The sequence below is a fragment of the Nansenia antarctica genome, assembly GCF_963989245.1.
Source record: "Nansenia antarctica genome assembly, chromosome: 14".
Classification (NCBI taxonomy): domain Eukaryota; kingdom Metazoa; phylum Chordata; class Actinopteri; order Argentiniformes; family Microstomatidae; genus Nansenia; species Nansenia antarctica.
The window spans coordinates 23,873,171-23,890,670 of record NC_137684.1 but is presented as its reverse complement, the minus strand read 5'-3'; the positions used below and the strand labels follow the sequence as shown (position 1 = coordinate 23,890,670).

At 47.0% G+C, this 17,500-nt stretch overlaps 2 protein-coding genes across 4 annotated transcripts in view; one reads left to right on the top strand and one right to left on the bottom strand.

Moving 5' to 3' along the window:
• Positions 1 to 10,856, bottom strand: part of cecr2 (CECR2 histone acetyl-lysine reader) — a gene marked incomplete at its 5' end in the record, with an annotated part of 47,247 nt that extends 36,391 nt beyond the window's left edge. The window contains one exon of the mRNA XM_080544734.1: positions 10,737 to 10,856. Coding sequence (XP_080400860.1) covers positions 10,737 to 10,856 — 120 coding nt within the window. The remainder of the gene's footprint in view (positions 1 to 10,736) is intronic.
• A 4,536-nt stretch (positions 10,857 to 15,392) lies between these two features.
• Positions 15,393 to 17,500, top strand: part of slc25a18 (solute carrier family 25 member 18) — a gene marked incomplete at both ends in the record, with an annotated part of 4,828 nt that continues 2,720 nt past the window's right edge. For all 3 annotated transcript variants that reach the window (XM_080544973.1, XM_080544975.1, XM_080544974.1), the window contains 4 exons: positions 15,393 to 15,412; positions 15,643 to 15,765; positions 17,168 to 17,223; positions 17,486 to 17,500. The exon at positions 17,486 to 17,500 is cut by the window's right edge and continues 76 nt beyond it. In XM_080544973.1, the coding sequence (XP_080401099.1) occupies positions 15,393 to 15,412; positions 15,643 to 15,765; positions 17,168 to 17,223; positions 17,486 to 17,500 (214 nt within the window). The remainder of the gene's footprint in view (positions 15,413 to 15,642; positions 15,766 to 17,167; positions 17,224 to 17,485) is intronic.

Genomic DNA, 17,500 nt, shown 5'->3' with positions numbered 1-17,500 from the left:
GATGACTCCAAAATCATAGAGGTTTGCGGAAGACACCGGAACACCGGTGGTCAGTTAAGGTGGCAGCTAATGGGGGGGGGGGGGGGGGGGTCGTCATAAAGAACAGCCAGGAACAGAGGAGGGGTTGACAGGCTTATCACAAAGGCACTGGACTTCGACAAAAGCAAGCTATTTCACGCTCCTTCGGGTGAGTCAATGCTTAGTCAAAGGTGTGTCACCCGACCTAACCGCCAGTAGGCGAAGCCCTGCGTTGCTACCTGTGGCTCCCCCCTCCGCCCGCCCCCCCCCTACCTGAGGCCCTTTCTTCAGCCCTGCCTGTGGTGCAACACACAAAGCTCAGGCAAGGCTCACTGTCAGCTGAGGAGAATGTGCGCTCTGCCCCGGGTGTCGTAGACGGAGCCTCGCACCTGGTCTACAGAGTCAGAGAGGCTGGGTTCTGGCACTCGTGACGACCACTGACTCACATGCACACCGCACACACACACACACACACACACACGGTGGACTTCAGTTTGTGTGCCTCTGCCATCGGGCTCTTGCGTCATTGAAAACACCCACCCACACACACACACACACACACTCGCACACGTTCACAAACATTTGCTGATTACATAAAGACAGACTCTCTGTCACGTGTTCAAACAGCAGGTTGCATCAGGAGCATGAAGCACCTAGAGGTCGTATTGCTCCACTAAAAGCAAGCAGATAACCCAGGTGAACCCAGGCCAGCCCAGGCCAAACCCCTGATACCTATTCAGCCAACACCCCCTTCCTCTTCCTCTCCTTGGGCTGACCGTCTGACACAGAGACCACTGGCCAGGGCACGTGCTGCTCACTCACCCGCCTCGCCTTGTCCTCAGAGACCAAACTCTACTTAACGGACTCAACAGAACCAGACAGACAGAGACTCAGACTACTGGGTGGGTGCATTTGAAGATAAAATAAAAAGGGCCCTGCAGTTGGCCCAATCAATCCCTCCCTCCCTCCAGACATGTGGCTTTAGCCAAATCCATATCTCTCTCTCTCTGTGTGTGTGTGTGTGTGTGTGCTGTTCCGTCCTCCAGCAGACCTGCCCGTGGCGGCTGGAGAGGAGAGGGGAGTGATAAGACGCTGGCTGCTGGGCTTGTTACCGTGGTATCAGTGGCTCCAGAGCTCCAGCGCTTCCCAGAGAGAAAGCCTTGTGGTATCAGAGTACTCGCCTCTCTGCAGAGCTTCACTGCAGACGTTCTCCATGCCACTACCATTAGCTGCAGCAGCCAGGCAGGCAGGCAGCTCCAGGAGGTTGTATCTAGGGAGGTGGGGGGAGGGGAGGTCTGCCTCGTGTTGTGTGAAGGCTCTTCTTCTCACACTCTCCCTCTACCTCCCCCACCCTCTATCCCTCTCTTAGCCTCCCCCACATTCCTCTCACATGGCTCCTCCAGGAGCCATCAACTGACTGACAACACCCCCCGCCCTGCCCCCCCCCCCCCCACACACACACACGCACACACACACACACACACACACACACACACACGCACACACCACAAGACAGGAAAAACACCCTGCACACACTGAGGATGTACCAGTGTACCACTGACATCCATCTGATAGAAGAGAGCATTAAGATGCTTCAGCCAGATGCCTTCTCATTAGTAATACTACAGACAGACACGGAGGGAAGACGCGTCGACACCGCCTACACCTCACAGAGTGTTCCTTTGGAACTCAGGTGACAGGTCCGCCTTCTCACGCCTACTGCGGTTGGCAGGGATGCCTTGAAGCAACATTCTAACACGTCTAAAAACATTATAGCCTCTCCCGATTCTACACACGAAACTTAAAAAGACCTGTATATCATCTTCTGTTCTAACATGGGTTATCTTGTCATGTGAGTAGGAAAGCGACAAAGAGAGAGCACACACATTCCACTATAAACTCCGCAAGGCGGTTTATTGGAGTTTCAATGTCAGGGCCAGGTGTGACAGGTGGCTGGGCTGGGGAGGGGGGGGGGGGCCAGGGGGCCAGGGGCCGGCGGCTGCTGCTGGACAGACACTTCCTGGGATGAAATCACCACAGAGGCCCCTGGGTGCGGAGGATCATTAAGCACCGGAGATGGGAGGCCGGCGCTCTCATTCCTATACAGTGTGCGCCGTGCGGGTAAACACATCAACTTCCTCAGAGAACTGGAGTTTCCTGCTTAGCTGACAACCCGTGGATGCATTTCCCTCCACCCACACCGCCGCCCCCCCCTCCCCCGCACCCCCGCGCTCCCACACACACGGCCCATTAACGTTTACCCTGCTGGCCTTGAGAGGAAAAAAATATACGAAAGTTCCACCCTGACCAGTATGGTTTGAGAGAGCAGGAGAAGGAGGGAGGGAGGGAGGGAGAGAGGGAGGGAGGGAGGGGGAAAACAACATGAAGTAGCCTAGATGGAGAAGACCAGGAGAGGAAGACAAGACGACAACAGTGAGACTGGCACCAACAGCAACACCACAAACACAAGAGAACGGTGTACAAAACAGAACAGGACTTTACTGTCCGTTGTGAAAGACATTTGCCTAATCTCACGACCGCCACACTTCTAGTCCGTCAGAAAACGGGCCCAAAAAAAAAGAAAAGAGGAGGAAACGATGTCGGTGTCTGATTTGATCCGTGGAATTTGGGTGTGACGTTTGAAACACAACCAAGCAACTCAACAGTACCACAAGCGACTCAACGACCAACAGACTAAAAAGTAAAAAAAAAGAAAAAAAAGAAAGAAAACAAAAGAAAACAAAAGACAAACGGACACGTACAGACCTTTGTCATCCCACAGAGGAACCATTTGCTCAACACGTCATTAACAGATACAACGGACTAGTGTGATCTGGGCTTTATTCCCCAACCGCTCTGCGTGCGTCATAAGTGAGAGAGGAGCAGCGAGTGTAAGTAGGCTATACCAGAGAGAAGCAACAGGTGAAACTAGATACAAACACGGCAACGTGACTTACACTACACAGAGCAGAGCGATCGTGAGAACGGTGCTGACCTGAGCGAATGTAATGTTTAAACATAACAGAGACTTTCAGTGCGTGACAGAGCCATTAGAACGGTAACAGTCCTTCACTAAACAGGTGATCTAGATCCCCACTAACAACTGTTCCTAAGACTCTAGTGACAAGTGCATCTGAATCTGACTGAGTCTTTGTTTGCGCTACTTTTTGTGTACTGCTCCCTCTCTAGGCACCCAAGCCTGGCTCTGCCCACCGACACCCGCTCACACCCTGCTCCTCCTCCTCCTCCTCCCTTAGCCCCAGGTCCCACATGTCTCCCCCAATCTGTGCTTCCCTCACAAACACCCCCCCTCCCCCCGCTCCTCCTCCTTCCTTTCCATGTTGTCTTCAGGGAGGCACAGAACAGCGCCACTCTCCACCACGAAAGATGCTTTGAGACCGAGTCTGAACACCAGTTGTTCGTTGCACGTCACACACTCTCTTACCTGCTCTGTGTGTGATGTTGCATCACGCTGTGTCTATCAGCCACACAAACAAACAATCTTACGGGTTTCCAAGCCCAACTGAATAGAGTAAGTGGGTCTCTCGCTTCTTAAGGAATCCCACTAGACCAGACCTGATTTGGGAGAAGCTCAAACAGTATTTAACACTGGTAGTCTACTGCCTCCCTGCATCCTCCACAAGCCAATAACATGGGGAGTTCTTGAGAGCAGCAACAGCAGCAGTAGTAGCAAGGGTAGAGGAGGCCGCCTCAGCCCCAGACTGGAGACAGAGAGAGGGAGCCATGGGGAGCGGCAACAATGGAGCTGGCTGAAACAAACCCCAGTGTACGTGCCCCCCCCCGCCCCCCACCCCCTCCTCAGCCCTCCTCACACCCCCCCCCCCAACCCTCCCCAGCTCCCCATGTGAAACCATCTGATGCATGTACTGCTGCTCTCACTTGTCAATCACAGCTGGGGGAGGGGAGCGAGGGGGAGTCGCCTCGCACAATGTGGCTGGGTATGGTTGTTAAGAGAGACACAGCGCATGTAAGGGGACTAAGAATGTATGTGTGTGTGTATATGTGTTAATGAGGGGGATCTAGATCCTCGAGGGGTTACGTGGGGGCGTGAAAAGGGGTTTGTGGTGGCTTTGAGTTGAGCGTGTTGTTAAAGTAAAGGTTATATCTGGGGCTGTTTGAGAGAGGATGAGGAGTTGGGGATGTTCTGGGTGTGTGTGTGTGTGGGGGGGGGGGGGGGGGGGGGGGCGGTTATGGTGTGTTGCAGAGCTAAGGGAGAGAGAGAGAACTCTGGGAGGATTCAGCTGAGATAGTAGGATAAACCAAACTGTGCTGATGAAAGGCTCATTGTTGTTGTGTGTGGGGGCTCTTTTCTCCTACCCCGGGCTGACAAAGGAGCTGAGCGGGCCAGGGTTAAAAGGTAAAGATATTCAGGATGAAAAGCGGCACAACCACTGATCCTTTTCAATACATCAGCGTTCGCCGGCTGAAACACAGCCCGCTGACCCCTCTCTTATTGATAGCGCCGAATCCCCCCCCCCCCCCCCCCAGTCAACGTTCACTTCCTCCTGAAAATACCACAGGCGCTCCACGGAGAGGACCACCACCTCCCCTCTTTTCTCTCACCACCTCCTCACATCAAAAGAGCCCTAATTCAACGCAGACCCGACAGCAGCACACTTTAAGTGACTTGCTTATCTACAACTATAATCCAACCACAACAACCTGAGAGACAGAAGCTCAGAACCCTGTCTGCAATCGGTGCCCGTCATGAACCCAGAACACTATGGATCTTTCTTTTTCGCCCTTAATCCATTTTGCTTTTTTTTGGACAAGAGGCGAAGGAAGGAGGGCCGTGCTCGGCTCCCACTCTGCCAGATCTAATAGGACTAAATCTTCCTTTACAATCAAAGCGGCCCAGGCTGGGGAAAGAATAGAAGCCCCCCAAGCCCAGACAGGCTGCAGCGGAGGCAGCAACACCCCAGCCAGTCAGAGCACCTCCACCCTCCAGGGGGAAGAGAAGAAAGAGCCACCATCTGGGATTTAGTCATGGTGATGCCAGGGCTGGAGGAGCTGTACTACAGTGCTGGGGGGGGGGGGGGGCGGGGGTGGGGGGGGGACGTATGAATAAGGGCTATTCAGATACTGGCACACTGAACAGAACGGCAGACCCCAGGTTGGGTAGGGAAGGGGGCTAGAGGCTAGAGGCTAGAGAGACCTTGACAGAATGATGAGGAATCAGTGAGAGGGCGGTGGGGGTTAGAAGGTTAGAAGGTAGAAGAGTTGGAGGGGAGAGAATGTCACAAACAGAGCCGACGACATCAACCTGGTATCTCTTCGTTTGAGTTCATTGAGGTTGTGGAAAGGTGTGTTTTCAAGGAAGCTTTCGTCTCTAGGTCGGCTCCATCGGGGTAGGTTGGCTCCATCGGGGTAGGGTGCTCTCCACGGGATGGCCTTTGTGTCGGCAGAAGAAGACGGGCACTAAAGCAACAAGAAGCCGCCATATTCCTGTTTCTCCTCCTGCCTCCTGCAGCACCGCTGACTGGCTTTGTCAGTGTCAGCCCACTCTTAATCGATTCACCCTCAAAGCAAATTAGTACCCGGCTCTCATCCCTCTGCCTGTCTCAAGTTTAATAAACGGCCCCAGAAAGAGGCCAATTTCCCTCCCCGCTCCCTCCAGATAATATCAGACAGCTGATGAAGATGTATGGAAGCAGACATGATGCACCAAAAAACACGGGCGCACAGACTTGACAGGCGAGGAGGAGGAGGAGGAGGAGGGCATGCTGCGGACCCTGGTGGTCCCTGGCTGGCAGCCCTGGTGAACGGTGGAGGGCACAGCCTCTAAGAGCGAAGAAGAGGCTCTGAGCACCCAGAGGCTCTGGGATTTCAGGGCTCATTTCACAGCCACACTGCCAGGAAATCAAGCGTGCTCCACGGAGACAAAGAGCCAGGGGGACGGCAATGGCCAAGTCGTCCCTCGTCCGGGGCCTCTCTCTCTCTCTCTCTCTCTCTCTCTGCAGAGCCCCTCTCCCTCTGGCCCTGGGCCCTGGGGAGACTGGGAGGGAGGCTGCTAGGGGACGACAGTGAAGTGTAACCAGAGGAACAATGTGCAAGGAGCCGTTTTGTGAGCCTGCCAAGAAAAATCTCCATTATCAGCCCAGCGGAACCGTGGGCCCGGAAGAAAAGGGCCGCTCCACAACACCACCGTCAGACTGGATCACTGGGTTTGTTAATATCCAGTTGGTAGCGGTTTCACAGGGGTACAAAAGTTCTGCTCTCAACAGTGACATTCATAAAAGGCCCCCCTACAAAAAAGTATCAGGTTTTTTTTCTTCCACAGACTGCCACGGTGCATTCTGCCCACTGAGCCATTCCCTCCATCCTGAGCTCTTCTTACCAACCGATCTCTAGGACCAAAGGGACAAGACATATGACCCATGTAGGGCCCCTTCATCTAGAAAAAGGGTGAAAACAACCATAGCCTGTAGCACTTTACATTAGGTCGTCCCTAAACCTATGCAGTAACACTGTAATTAGCCTACTCTGGTAAATGACATTGCTTTGTCATTGCATAGTGATGGACAATCACTAACCACTGTTTAACAGGCAACGTTAATACAACGTTACTGTGTAATTGCACGGGGACAACTTCACTAAGACGTGAACAAACAGTTATTCCCTTTGCCGACGATTTTGCCAATCCCACTCACGGATAATTTCCTGAAAAGATGACACGTCGTGTAACTAATAACCTTTCTTTCTACTCTCTCCAAACAAACGAACAGTCACAAAAGACATGCAATACCCTTTCCTCGACTGCCGTTTCTGACAGTAGAGGACAAAACCAGAATAGATTAACAAGGGGGGCATATCTGTGACAGTTGGCTGAGGAGCTCAACTAGCCACGGTGTTGACCCTCCTGTCCGTCCAGTGTGCGTCTGTGTGAGTGTGTGTGTGAGTGTGTTTGTGAGTCTGTCTGAGTGTGTGTGGGAGAGAGAGAGACGGGACAACGGCCTCTCTGAGACATGCGCAGCACTGTGTCCACAATGCTGGACTGACGGAATGTCATGGAATGTCGACACTGAGACCAAGGGCTTGACTCAGATCACCCGACGCTCAATACCAGAGGGAGGCCTATTCTGTCAGGGCCAATGACAGCTACTTCCTGCCTGCCTCCCTCCCTCCACCCTGACACTTAAGTAACCCAACCTCAGCGCTCCCAGATAGCGCTCAGCACAGAGCTGAGTGCCGCTGTACAACCGCTGAGGATTCGCATTGACTTGCATGTCAATGTGAGAGAGCATTGTAGATTTCATTATCGCATAACATTGAATATCAGCCTAATAAACACCGCCGGCTTCTAAGAACTGGAAGTAGCCTAGTCTTCATTCAATGGACCATGAAACATTGCCCTGATGATGCATTGGCACGTTTGTCTAAAAACAAGCTTCAAAAGAATAAAACATCAACTGGAGCCTTTTCCAAACAGTCTGAGTACTCTAGATGGAGCAACTGGTTGCTTTTTAGGCTACATTAGGGTGAACACAAGAAGATCTCGAGGGGGGGATCTTTGAAAGGGCTCTGTCATACCTGTCCAGTCAGACACACTAGGCTTTGAGTCATCTCGGCCGATCATTTACACAGACGTGGTCATACGATCACCTCCCAGGCAAGGCCACATCAAAGACACTAGATCCTCTTAGACCTGGATTTGTGTTCTATTTACTGAGCGAGCCACCTGCCTTTTTCAGCACAGCCGTTTAGGAGACACGCGTTAGCGAACACCCCCACGAGGTGCAAACGAGTCATCCACAAAGCTCTGTTCCTTCACACGCCAGGTAATACAAAGCGCTGCTCCTTCACACGGCCAGGTAAGCTCTGTTCCTTTACACGCCAGGTAATACAAAGCGCTGTTCCTTTAAATGCAGTAATAGGTGATACAAATCTACACATTAGGGTCAATATAGGCACAAATTCACTGGTTACGCTCCATTCGGGTGATTTGCTTGACAGTCAAGTGAGGACATGCTTGTGCACGAGATGCAAATTATCCTTCGACAACAACAACAACGGTCCAATTAGGAGACACCATTTCAAGCTCTAAGCTAATGGCCAACTGAGACATCCTAAAGCCCTCTAAACAATCTACCGGTAATCTGGTCATGTGATACAAAATGAAGATATCAGATTGGCTGAGACCCTAATGTATATGCTCTGGTACAGCACTAATGACGAGTGTTTCAAAGATAACAGCTGACACACTACAGGCTGATTCAGTAGATAGGCCTATATTCACTAATCCTAGTGCCTATGCGATCTATTCCATGATTGCAAGAGCTTGATTATTTTAAACACTTTGACAACCATTGTACAAATCCAAAATAATGAAAGCAGGGTGGTTGAAGTAATCTAGTCTGCAATCAACTCTGTTGGAGACCTAGAGGCAGAGAATGTTTTGGGGGGTAAACCATAACGCCTGTTCCAGTACAAGGCAGTGGCAAAAGTGTTGGTCATCAACCAGATTGATATTGTTTAGAAAACATTTTTGTAACATTGCATTTTGAATCAATATGATGTTACATAGTAATTTGATAATTGCAATGGTTTGTGTCATTGTCAAGTGAAATAAGGAACTCATTCCATTCCTGCCCTAGCACAAACCGTTACACTTCATTAGAAAGCAAAACTAATGTACTGTTAACGACAGATGTTACTTGAGTAATTAGCCTACATACTTGCAAACAACGCTATACATATTTCTCAAATGAATGACAGGTTGGCATACACCACTTTTGCAGAATAGTAGTATTGGTGGTTCTACACTACTGTGCGTTAACATCAGAGCCGAGAAAAAGGTGTCTACTCTATTGCTCACAAGAATACAATAGAGACGTGACCTTGGGACAAGCAGCAGTGCCCTGATTAAGATGTCAAATATATATGAAGAAAAGTGTCATAAGTCGGCGGCTTTGCGCTACGCGACCAATCAGCAATCAAAACATAATAATTTCCACAAGATTTCTATCTTGATGCGTCAGTCGATCCATCACATGAGAAGATGCTCCTCGCAATCCGCTACAGTGGGATGTGGATGTGATCCGTGCCCAGTGATGCGGTTAAAGATGGATAAATCATTCTCTTGCAGAGGGGCTGCAGAGAGAGAGAGCACAGCGTAACACCAAAACTGTGCATACTGTTTTAATTCGAGTTGTAGAGCTGCTGGACCTTTGCTTAAATGACATAAAATCAACATAGATTTCACCGTTTTAATTGATTTTTTTTAATTGATTTTTTTTATTCGTAACGAGTCTACTGTAGTCATCTTTTCGCAATCAGACAAGACGCTCAACTTTCCTGGGGGGTGATGGCTTCACCCTCTTACCCCCTCATCCAATAACAAAGCGGTGCCTACGTGTGTCCCGAGAGAGGTGGGGGTGGATGAGTGATGGGGACTGTTGATGCGTGATGTTGACCTTACCCATTTTCTTGAGCTAAAAATCCAATCGTTCTTCGATGGATTAAACCATATCTCTAACCTACAACTTACGTACCCAAAGTGGGACATTGAGGATCAGCAAACTTCCAAACGAGAACATATAGCATAGTATCTCGATTAAGATAACTAAAGGTAGTAAAGTTGCATTATGTAACCAGGGGGTAATACATACATCTCCATTCATTATTCCCACACAGTAAATTAGCCGAATGACAGACTCAAACTGAACCTTTCACAATCACAACACCCACCTAAAAAAAATTATTGCAAGAAATACACGAGTAAAGGTTAGAGAAAACGAAACAATGCCCCGAATGGGAAACCGTGCTACCCCTGGTTACTCAAGCCAGATGGTCTTGCAAGACAATAAACTCGCAACTCTCTCCTCTCTCGTCATGAACTTGACTTAATTTGATGGAAAAACGTGCACAACATAAGGCGAAACGTGAAACCTATGAACCTGTCCTGCACCTCAAAGAATAAACTCTGAGATAAATGTTATGATTTATAATGAACTTATCAGGAGCACAGGGGGGCAAAAGAAAGAAAAAAATGTATCAATAAAAAATGTATCAATAAATAAGTTGAATCAGATAAGGGGTCAACTTTATTCCGATCGAGTTGGACATTTTGCTTGCTATGAAACACGTGTTTGCGCTTTACTACGGTATGAATAACGTGGCTCCCACATAAACAAGAGCGTAGCTCTCAAATGAAAACAAACGCACCACATGGTTACAACGATACTGTTATGCTCAGATAATACAACTGCACCATGTGTACAACCAACAACCTTGCCTGAAGATCAACGTAAAAGCATTGACACAATCAATTAATCAATTAAAACTCTCTCCAATTGTCCAACTTTATGGTGAGTTTTCTGCCCAACATTTGTTAGGCAGCTTCGTGGGCTAGCAAGCTAAGCTAACTTGGTAAACACAAGACAAGAGAAGTTAGAATAGATTAGCTTAGCCTAGGCTAGTTGTACAAACTGCACTCACTACAAAAGCATTCTGTGAAGTGAAAGGCCATACTAAGAAAAAAAAATCCAACAGCTAACAAAAATTAGAAAAACATGTTTTCTTTCAAATAAAAAACTTGCGTTTTATTTTAAAACACTTTATTTTACCTAGAAAAGCATTCTGTGAAGTGAAAGGCCATACTAAGAAGAAAAAAAATCAACAGCTAACAACATTTGGAAAAACGTGTATTTTTCAAATAAAAAACTGTTGCGTTTTAATTTTAAAACACTTTATTTTACCTCAATTTCAAAGTCTGGTAGGTTGAAGGCGGTCCTGAACAGCGAGCAGAAGTGCGCTATGGCGGGGACTTCCCACCAAGACTGGATCTCTTCCACAGAAATTGTACATCCCTGGGACATGTTTGGACTCAAATATGTGTCCAAAATGTGTAACTTTGTTCCTCACATCAGAAATACTTCCCACAATGTGTCTGTGTAAAAACCTTCCTCAATCGCTTCAAACTTCTTTTACATAAACGACAAAAGTTGCTGTTGTTGCGTCCAGGCAGCCAGTTGCCATTGCGACCCGGAGAGTCTCAATCTGTTACAACCAGACTTTCACAAGAGCTGAACAGATGGGGGCGGGCGATACCATCTCTGAGGCGAGGAGAGGGGTGTTCTCTTTACCTACGCGGGATATTAAAGTGTGCGAAAATACCAAAACACTCTCAAGATACTCATTTCAATATTAGTTCTGAAAGGGTGACAATTAAATGGAATGGTATTGCCCATTGGTTTTTGATTATCTGGGTTTTAAAACGTTTTGTTTAAGATCCTTAGCGGTCATCCACCGCCACCTTGGGTTTGATAGACCGGTCCTCATTTAAAGGGAATTTTGCTCGTGAATTCTGAATGGTCTCGAGAAAAAGCGCTCCTAAGATTATTCTCCCTGAAAATCACAGTGGCTTCAAGTTGCGCTTTTCTTGAGAAAAAAAAAAAAAGTTGGAACGAGACAGCGCATTTACATTCAATTAAATATGTTGATACCGCTTGACCGTATTGTTGCCTTTTTATCTTCTTTGGTCTCCGGGGCAGTTATTACTTCACATAAAGTGATATATGATGATAATCTCCTTATTCAACTCGTGGAATTTAACCTAGTTTGCACCAAAATGCTACAGTAGTCTGTCTATCGTGGGTTTAGTATACTGTCTGTATGCCTACATGCGATAGAAAGGTTCTGAATGTTTTGTAAACGCCAGTCTCTTTTTAGTCTGTTTAGTAAAGCTGTGGCGCCCCCCTTCGCAGGAGGTGAGAAGCGCATGTAGATCTGTACATCATCTGACTGGTCGTCTTGTAGCCTTGCAGCTTGGCCTGGCTCCTGACCTGACCTGGCTCCTCGAAACTATATCATGTAGCCTACAGCTCATGCCCATGAAAAACGAAATATACTTCCAGTTCCTACTATATTATTGCCTTATTCAGCATACCTGTACCCCCTACAATGAATTAACTTGATCATCAAATTGATCAGAGAAATTCTTAAATGTCCTCACTGTCATCCGATGTATGTTCATCAACAACAGCTACACCGATTCGATAAGAAAGAGAAACTGCCCTTTAATTTAACCTATCTGAATTCTATTAGGGACCGGAGTTGATTGAGCAATCACCTCCGGGCTTGTCACGGACAGCTATCACAGCGCTGTCACTGCAGTGATGGGCTCAGGTCCCCTGGGAGCCTCCCCAGTCCCCCTCAGTGCTGCCATGTTGCTAGGAAACAGAGAGATCCTGCCTGCTGTCTGTGGTCCAGTGTGGCTGAGCATAGGTGTTGCAAACTAAAGGCTCTCTCTCTCAGACCATTGATCAAAGTCACCACGGTTGACATGTTATATGGAATACGGAATGTGGTTGTCCAGACTTCAATCAAAACCTCCCAGTCAAAACTCACTGAATATGATTGATATATAAGTAATTTGTCTCCTGAGGTTTAACTATTACAGGTTAGGTAACTCCATGAATGCCAATCATTGACTCCCCCCAGTGAGTTTTTTCACCCAAGATCTTCGACATGACATGTGTTCTGTGTGGATTTCCAGTTATAGTTTTTTTCGTTGCAGGAGCTAGTATATCACCTTACTAGTTAGATCATTTAGTAATGACCAGTGTACACCCTTACGTCTTTTCATGATTTTATTAAAGCCAGGTTGGAATCCTTGCATTCGCATGAAATGCAGTATATTTACCATGTAAAGAGGGATGTGCTCATCAAATATTTGAGTGGGACTGTGACTGACCTAGACAGAGGAGCCCTGGAAAACTCGAATTGCGGTGAAAACCTACATTATCATGGTCTGAGTTGTAAAAATCCTCTCCAAGGGGTGTAAGGGGTTTGTAATCCGACACCAGACTGGGGTAAGGGGCCACATTTACCCAGGGCAACAACTGGGTGTGTGTGGGGCCTGTGGGCTGTTCTCTCATTGGTCCTTTCTGCAAGGCTCGATAGCCAGCTCATAAGTCCACTCCTCTACAAAAGACCATCCGTGACGCTTCTGCTCGGGGTGACTAACTCCTCATCATATGTGGAGGAATCGTGAGCTAAAGAGATAATGACATGTATTAAAGTGGAAGACAGGCGGTAAAGATTTTAAGCTCTCCTGTCATGCCATTGTAAAAACTGTCTCTTATGTAGGTTGCAGGTTAATTTCCCACACCTGTTACCTAGACCTACAGTCTCCCTGAATCTCTTTGAAATACTTTATAGATTTTTCTTTCATACAACAAAAAAAAAAATGACATTGTTCTTCATAGATTTCTGTAACAAAAAAACACATCAAAAGGCAAACTATTTGGATGTAAGAATTTGCCTATTGATGTGTCTAATTATTAATGGTAGGAGTTGTTTTTCCATTAACAGAAATCAATACTGGAATCAATACACAGAAATCAGATAGTTGGAGGGTAATACTGAGCCTGTGTTAGACGTTTTGTGTGTATATTTTAAATACATACAGTATTGTTTTGTATAGATATTCATTGAGTTGTAATGATCAGTGTGTCTCTCAGTCATGAGGCTTATTGTATCCTGAGGTGTTATGTAATGTGGGTGTCTCTGAATGGCTTGCTCCTTAGATAATGTGCTTTTGTAAAGTTGTTCAACTTGATTTCCAAACTATGGGCCTACTACTCGACCATTCTGATCTGATGAGAGAGAAAGGTAGGAGTCTCTGGGTCTGTGGAGTGATCGCCTGTGACTATAGGCAGAGTTGATGTCGTGTTGCGTTAGTGCAGAGCTGTGTTACTGTGGCTGTGTCACAGAGAGTCACCACGAGAGGGAGGGACTTAGGCTGGAGGACAATGCTGGTGTTTGTGCAACGGCCCCTGAGCGGCGGCTGGCTCTCTCAGATCCCTCTCGCTTGACTACCGTTGCTGCACACATTGTTGAAGTGAAAGGAAAGTGGACAGCTTGATCCTGCTTGTTGCATGCACTGACAGAGGTAAGTTCCCCCACTGCTATCTTTTTCTAATGATAAAACACACTTTTATCTCCACTGTCTACTGAGCTATGTTGGTGTGATGTGAAGGATCTAATGCATTTTTGGCAAGTTGGGACTGGGAGTTTTGAGGTTGGCATTGGGTAGACACTCTTGTCTGTGTTTTTGGCAGTGGACCAGTGTGAAAGGAGCAGAGCTGAAAGAAAGTTTTAGAGAGAGGCTCAGCGAAAGGCATGTGCAGAATGCGACCGGGCTCTAGCACTGTAAAAGACAGAACTCGAAGAGTAGAGGGTTAGCAGAGAGAGAGAGACCGTTAGAAAGGTGATCAGGTGATGGAGGAGGACAGCTGGAGACAAATAAAGAGGAAGGTGTCAAAGGTGAGCGTTAGAGGAAGGTTTTTTTTTTCTTTCAGAGGAAAAGGGAGGAGAGGATAGAGGGAAGGTTTACAGTGGTAAAAATAGACAGAAGGGGAATGGAGGTGGAGAGATTAAGAGAGAGATTAATTAGGGAGCTAAGAGAAGGAAGGAAGGAAAGAGGAAAATAAACAAAGGTAGGAAGTAGAATATGACAAGAGGGTAATCGGAGAGAATTACTAGCATGGGTGGTGTTACCTATAATGCAGCCTTTTCAGTCAAGCTACAGACAATTGAAGTTCACAGAAAAAAGTTGTCAAACCAATTTTACAAGTTCACACCCAATCCTTTTTTCAGGCCTTTGTAAATGGTGGATTTCAAACACGGTAGAAGGAAACAGGTAAGCCCCCTCATCTTTCAGTTCTGCCCTCCAGATCAAATAGTCTTAGCCCTTTTAACAGATTAGAGAGACTTAAGATGTCCTCTTTCAGTGTGGTGGCACCCAGGATATTCCTCCTCAGAATTATGAATGACCAAGCCTTGAACTAGTATCAAATTCAATTTCAGACTATGAGTGTGGACATTCATTCCTCTACTCTGCTCTGACTTGCCATCGCAGGTTCGTGCAACTCCCCATTAGAGTTTAGAATAACATTTCAAGGACTTCAGTATGAAACTGAGGTATGGGTTCAGGCATGTTACCTTGCTGGTTGGCCCTAGCCCATCTGACCTCATCTCTGTCACGTGTGTTCTGATGTGACAGACAGAGGGCCAGAGCCAGAGACCAGATACAGCTCTGTGGCACAGCCAAGCAGGAAGGCTGGCCAGAGGACAAAGACTGAGCTCAGGGAGTGAGAGCCACATTACAAAACGAGAGGAGGCCCTGCTGGAGTCGCATTGTGGAGGAAAAAGACACTACGCCGGTACTGCGGTATAGAGGAGGCTAGCTGCGCTTTGTGCAGTGTGCAGTGCTGGAGACTGGTGGGTCAGCGAGGGTACGGTTCGGTCGGCCGTGGTTGTGGTGGTGACACCTTGGACTGAGCCTCTGTGCCGTCAGGAGGGAGAGGAGGACAGAGCAGAAGCGGGCCTGGAGCCCAGCCAGAACCAGGATGGCAGAGCAGAAAGTGAGGTAACTATAGTGATCTGTTAACCTTAACCTTCTACATTCTAAAGGGAGCAGAAGAACAATCTAATAGTGTAATAATATAAGGAAACTTTAGTGATGGTCCGTGTATCAATATTGTGCATTTACATATGTGTCTGTTTCTCTCGTGTGTGTTTGCCTGTGTTTGTGCATGGATTGGTGTCACCGTGGGTGACTGTGTGCGTGCTTGTGTTTGTGTTTTCTTCTTTCTGCAGCCTCCCTGCTAAGCTGATTAATGGGGGTGTGGCAGGGCTGGTGGGCGTCACTTGCGTGTTTCCTATTGATTTGGCCAAGACCCGCCTACAGAACCAGCAGGCTGCCCAAATCTACAACGGGATGTGAGTAGGCGACAGTCTTGGCCCCCTTCTGACCAGGGTTAGGGGAGGGCATCTGATTTAAATCCAGCCAATGAACAGAAAGTGATTTGAATTTCAATTCAAACGTGATGATGTAAGAAGCTGCTCGTTTTCAGTTTATTCTGAAATCAAAGAAATGTCTTCCTGAATTGACAGTTGAAATTCAGCTGACCTCAATCCTTCTCCTGACTGACTGAAAATATCCATGAGCAACAGACAGCACACTGGAATTGTTTTCAAGTCAGGAGACTGGGGACAATGAAAGAGATATGATGTCCATATATGGCCTTTATTGTCCCAGTGTGTCTTTGCACACCTGGATTCAAAACATGAATATGTATCATCTGGGTGTGGTGCTTTTGTGGTGGAGTGCTACATTTCAATTTTGCCATTTAGCAGACGCTTTTAATCCAAAGCGATTTACAATTACGAATTACAGGGACATTCCCCCTGGAGTAACTGAGGGCTAAGTGCCTTACTCAAGGGCACACTAGTAGTGGTGTGGTTTCAGGCGGGATTAGAACTCACAACCTTCCGATCACAAGTCCTACTCACTATCCACTAGACCACCACTACCCCACTACCACATGTCCAGTGTAGCTTCAACAATTACTCACTCAGGGAAAAATAGCTGTTTAATGCGTTTTGGTTCTCTAGTAAACACCAAGCAACGCCATCTGCTACTGCTACAACCACACAGACAGGCGTCTATCTCTTTCTACACATCTGCACAGACAGACAGTTGTATGACATCACAGGCCTGGGTCGGCATTGTGGTCTGCAGACAGAATGTTGGCCCAGTGAGATAGCGGTTGGCAGCAGAATGATCCTTTGGCATATCATCTACTCACAGTGTATTTACAGAACAACCCAGTAGCTAGTGATGACGTTTATAACAGTGTATTAACAGTATAATGACAGTATAATGACAGGATAGACAGGACAGTATAATGACAGTATAATGACAGTATAATGACATTTATAACAGTGTATTAACAGTATAATGACAGGAAATGTCAAATTACAAAACGTGTTTGTGTCATGTGGGGACAATTCAATGCAATGTTGCACATATTCATTTAAACAAGGTGTCTAGGATGATATGAACTGGGTTCTGCATTACTAAGGCCAGCTTCAAATAACTTTCAGGCTATTCAGTGTAAATAGCATGATAGCATTTGAAGTAAATCAGGAATTTAATTAGAAAAAAACTGAATACATTATCTATGTGGTTTCATAGTAATTACATACTAGACAGGTATGGTTCAGTGTGGGTAGTAGGTATCGTACACATTGTTTGACTTTAAAACGTAAAAGTTTGCCGCTTGCACGATTTCAAGTGTTTGCAAATAGGGACTCACAATGTATTCTTTTTTATGTGAAGGCTGGACTGCTTGGCGAAGACTGTCAGGTCGGAGGGGTACTTTGGGATGTATAGAGGTAATCTATGACCTTTTAATACTGCTCCTACTAAACAAACAGATATGTGACTCATATTTGATTTGATATTGAAGTTAGCTTGCAGCAGTTAGAAACTAGCCTAGAGCTGTCATATGCCAGTGCAGGGGAACGGTATTCTGGTGTGTGTATGTATGTATGCGTGTGTGTGTGTGTTTGTGTGTGTGTGTGTGTGTGTGTGTGTGTGTGTGTGAGAGTGTGTGTGTGTGTGTTGTAATCCAGCACTATTTTTTTTTCCCCTCAGGCGCGGCGGTGAATC